This window comes from Garra rufa, chromosome 7 (genome assembly GCF_049309525.1).
Source record: "Garra rufa chromosome 7, GarRuf1.0, whole genome shotgun sequence".
Lineage (NCBI taxonomy): Eukaryota > Metazoa > Chordata > Actinopteri > Cypriniformes > Cyprinidae > Garra > Garra rufa.
Genome location: NC_133367.1, coordinates 38964961 through 38969345, shown reverse-complemented (window position 1 = coordinate 38969345; position 4385 = coordinate 38964961). Strand labels below are relative to the sequence as shown.

Here is a 4385-nt window from a genome sequence, read left to right as displayed (position 1 = left end):
GTCCGTTCTTCCACAATTAAAAAAAAAAACCCTTTTAACAATATATTTATAAATTATTTATTAAAGTCATGATCAATAAAAGTAAATGAATAGAACTTAGAAAAGGGCCTAAAAGCTAAAAAAAAAAATAGTAAAAATGAACTTAGGTATCAGTGTAGCACACAAACCTGATAGGCTATTGGATAAAGATAAAATAGACTAAATGATAACCACCAAAATGGTTTGAGACTGATAGATGACCTTAAACTGCCCCACATAGTTATTTCTTTTATATATTTATTATTTTATTACCAGTAGTACAGTACTCAGATAAGTTTTCTGTCATACTTTTGGCTCCACCTGAACAGCTGGAGAGGTTGATAAGTAATAACATGGTTGAACTATGTCTACATTAATCCAGATAAGATAAGACTTTTAGACACTTTACATCCACACTAGTGCTAATCAAGCAATGCATTTCAGCAGCTTAACAGTAGGATTGTGAGTTGCAAAAGTCTTGTACTGTGTTCTTATACAGTAAGGGGAAAATATTTGATCCCCTGCTGATTGTGTGTGTTTGCCCACTGACAAAGAAATAATCATCCTATAATTTTAATGATAGTTTTATTTTAACAGTGAGACAGAATAATAAAAAAAAACATAAAAAATGCATTTCAAAAACATTATAAATTCATTTGCATTTTAATAAGTGAAATAAGTATTTGATCCCCTATCAATCAGCAATATTTCTGGCTCCCAGGTTTCTTTTATACAGGTAACAAGCTGAGATTAGGAGCACTCTCTTAAAGGTAATGCTCCTAATCTCAGTTTGTTACCTGTATAAAGGACACCTGTCCACAGTAGCAATCAATCAGATTCCTAACTGTCCACCATGGCAAGACCAAAGAGCTGTCCAAGTATGTCAGGGACAAGATTGTAGACCTACACAAGGCTGAAATGGGCTACAAGACCATCACCAAGCAGCTTGGTAAGAAGGTGACAACAGTTGGTGCGATTTATTCCCAATTTAAAAACACACACACACACACACACACACAAAATAGCTGTCAAATAGCTGTCAAACACACAAAATCTCACCTTGTGAAGTTTCAATGATCATGAGAACGGTGTGGAAATCAGCCCAGAACTACACAGGAGGATCTTGTCAATGATCTCAAGGCAGCTGGGACCATAGTCACCAAGAAAACAATTGGTAACACACTACGCCATAAATGACTGAAATCCTGCAGCACCTGCAAGTTCCCCATGCTCAAGAGAGCACATGTACAGGCCAGGGATGGAAATTAGCACCCGCCACCAGCCAAATGTGGGTGATTTTGTGTTGTGGCGGGTAAACTCGCTTCACCCACCGGCCACCGTGGCGGGTAAATAAAAATAACATACCTCAACCGGACGACGTGAGGCGGTAATGCACCTTAACGTTGGTTGCGAACTGCCGTTAAAATACACGAAGAAGAAGAAGAAGACGGCGGACACTTTTAGCGGAGGCACACCTTCAAAAAAATGTGGCGATACATCACAGGCGTTCAGAGGTCTGTTAAAATATCTTTACAATCTGCTTTTGAAGAAATATATTGTATTTCGTGCTACAGCACACATTCTGTCAGATGCAATTCATGGCGCGTCTTTCTCAATATACTGTACAACGCGGCATTCATTCACATCGGATGATAACTCGGCGGCAGAGTTCCACTCACACAGGGGCGTAGTTTCCACTGGGGACACGCTTTTCAAAATCCCGTTGGTGTCCACCCAAATGGTTTTGTTAAGTAATCTCTTGTATTTTAGAATGCACGCTCTACGCTGCCGAGAGTTTTGCGCTATAGTAAAAACGAAACCAAAAGTAAAACGCGCACACGCATTCAAAAGCAACTTTAATACCCTGCGTTTAGAGAGCGACTCCCCAATGCGCGCAAATTAGGCTACATAAAATATCTAGGCTGTTATAGTATGTGGGCTATAAGTTGTGTATTTGTGAAGATAGCTCTGTATCATGATAGAAAAATTAGGTGAAAATGTCAGTATTTTATTGAGACTTGATATTAAATAAACTGCTCAAGTATAGTAGATCTTGTAGTATTAATTTTCACATGCAGCTACACATTGTCGGTTAAAAACATAAAGTGGCTGGTAAAAACATTAAGTGGCTGGTAGATTTTGAAATCCACCAGCCACACTGGCCGGTGGACAAAAAAGTTCATTTCCATCCCTGGTACAGGCCCATCTAAAGTTTGCCAATGAACATCTAAAAGATTTAGAGGAGGACTGAGTGGAAGTGTTGTGGTCAGATGAGACCAAAATCGAGCTCTTTGGCATCAACTCAGCTTGCCATGTTTGGAGGAGGAGGAGGAATGCTGCCTATGACCTCAACACCATCCCCACCGTCAAACATGGAGGTGGAAACATTATGCTTTTCTGATAAGGGGACAGGACACTGCACTGCATCAAAGAGACGATGGCCGGGGCCATGTACCATCAAATATTGGGTAAGATCCTCCTTCCCTCAGCCAGGTCATTGAAAATGGGTTGTGGATGGGTATTCCAGCATGACAGTGACCCAAAACACATGCCCAAGGCAACAAAGGAGTAGCTCAAAAAGAAGTGCATTAAGGTCCTGGAGTGGCCTAGCCAGTCTCCAGACCTTCACCTAATAGAAAATCTGTGGAGGGAGCTGAAGGTTCGAGTTGCCAAACATCAGCCTCGAAACCTTAATAAATTAGAGAGGATCTGCAAAGAGTGGGACAAAATCCCTATTGAGATGTGTGCAAACCTGGTGGCCAACTACAATGTCTATAAATACCTTTATATTATACCTTAAGTATAAATACCTTTTCGACCGACAAAAGCGAAAACAAAAGGCTGTGTCTGAAGAAATAACCGGGAGGACCGTTAACTGTCACTAAGCAGCTGAGCGTTTCCATGGATACATGCGCGTAACCCTAAAGTGATGTCACTCAATCACGCGCTCATTCGATCTACACTTGCTTGTAGCCCATCTCCCAATGTGGCTATATTGTATCACACATTTAAATGCAAAAATAATAATTTTCCTAAGTATCTTTTCTTATTGGTTTACCAACAGTTTAATATGTAAATAGGTAGAATACATTTATTTGTCTTACCTGTGTTATTTTCCACTTTCTTTTCCATTCTTCATTTTCTTGGCTGCATTCATCATTATAACATACTGTTAGCGCAACCTAATTTTCTTCATGCATGGGGAATGCATAGAGCCTAATTGTAGCCTATGTTCAATTATATTATTGAAGGGTATCATGTTTTTGATGTTTAAATGACAGCCTAACTGCTAAAAACAGACTCATGATTTGATGACATCTTTAATTACAGAAGTCACTCCTATTTTCTTTTTCCAGAAATTAAAGTTATTACATTTTAACATTAACTTCATTATACAATTAATTCAAATCTATTACATTTACAATTAATTTAGCAGACGCTTTTTTATGATATGGAATTGATATGAGGGTTTCAGTCAGGTTTGTTTTTTTATTTTTTTTGCTAATTATATAATAAATAGAAAACAGATAGAATAGAAAAAGAATAGAGCAAGCTTAGATGCCTTTTTGTTTAATATATAATAAATAGAAAACAAATAAAAAGAATGCAAAAATAGACATCCCCCGAATGTCTGCCAGCGAACGTCAAAACGAGGACCAAATGCGGACGTCCTCAGAAAGTCCGCCAGCGAACGTCAAAACGAGGACCAAATGCGGACGTCCTCAGAAAGTCCGCCAGCGAACGTCAAAACGAGGACCAAATGCGGACGTCCTCAGAAAGTCCGCCAGCGAACGTCAAAACGAGGACCAAATGCGGGCGTCCTCAGAAAGTCCGCCAGCGAACGTCAAAACGAGGACCAAATGCGGACGTCCTCAGAAAGTCCGCCAGCGAACGTCAAAACGAGGACCAAATGCAGACGTCCCCAAAACGTCCGCCAGAAAATAAAGGAGACATTTATTTTTATTTATCGTGCCAGCGCCGCCCACCCGAGAAGTGCAGTGTTACGCATTATATGAGATGTATATTTGCAAGAAATATAGCCAACTATTATGAAGAAACGTTATTGTGACTAATTTGCAGAGCGGGACATCAGACGAACATTTATTCTGCATGATGGTACAGACAGTAAAGACGAAAATTCTGGCTTAATTTTTTCCCATTTTAAAACAGAACGAAATCATCATCATCATCATTCATAGAATTCTGACTTTTCTCGCAATTGCGACTTTATATCTCACAATTCTGACTTTATATCTCGCAATTGCGACTTTATATCTCGCAATTCTGACTTTATATCTCGAAATTGCGACTTTATATCTCACAATTCTGACTTTATATCTCACAATTGCGACTTTATATCTCGCAAT

General features: G+C 39.1%; 1 protein-coding gene across 1 annotated transcript in view; it reads right to left on the bottom strand.

Moving 5' to 3' along the window:
- LOC141338159 (poly(rC)-binding protein 4-like) overlaps positions 1–3150 on the bottom strand; it is a 34551-nt gene extending 31401 nt beyond the window's left edge. Inside the window, exons 1-2 of the mRNA XM_073843715.1 lie at positions 3123–3150; positions 168–175 (exon numbers count right to left, since the gene is read on the bottom strand). Of these exons, the coding sequence (XP_073699816.1) occupies positions 168–175; positions 3123–3150 (36 nt within the window). The remainder of the gene's footprint in view (positions 1–167; positions 176–3122) is intronic.
- Positions 3151–4385: the final 1235 nt, after the last annotated feature.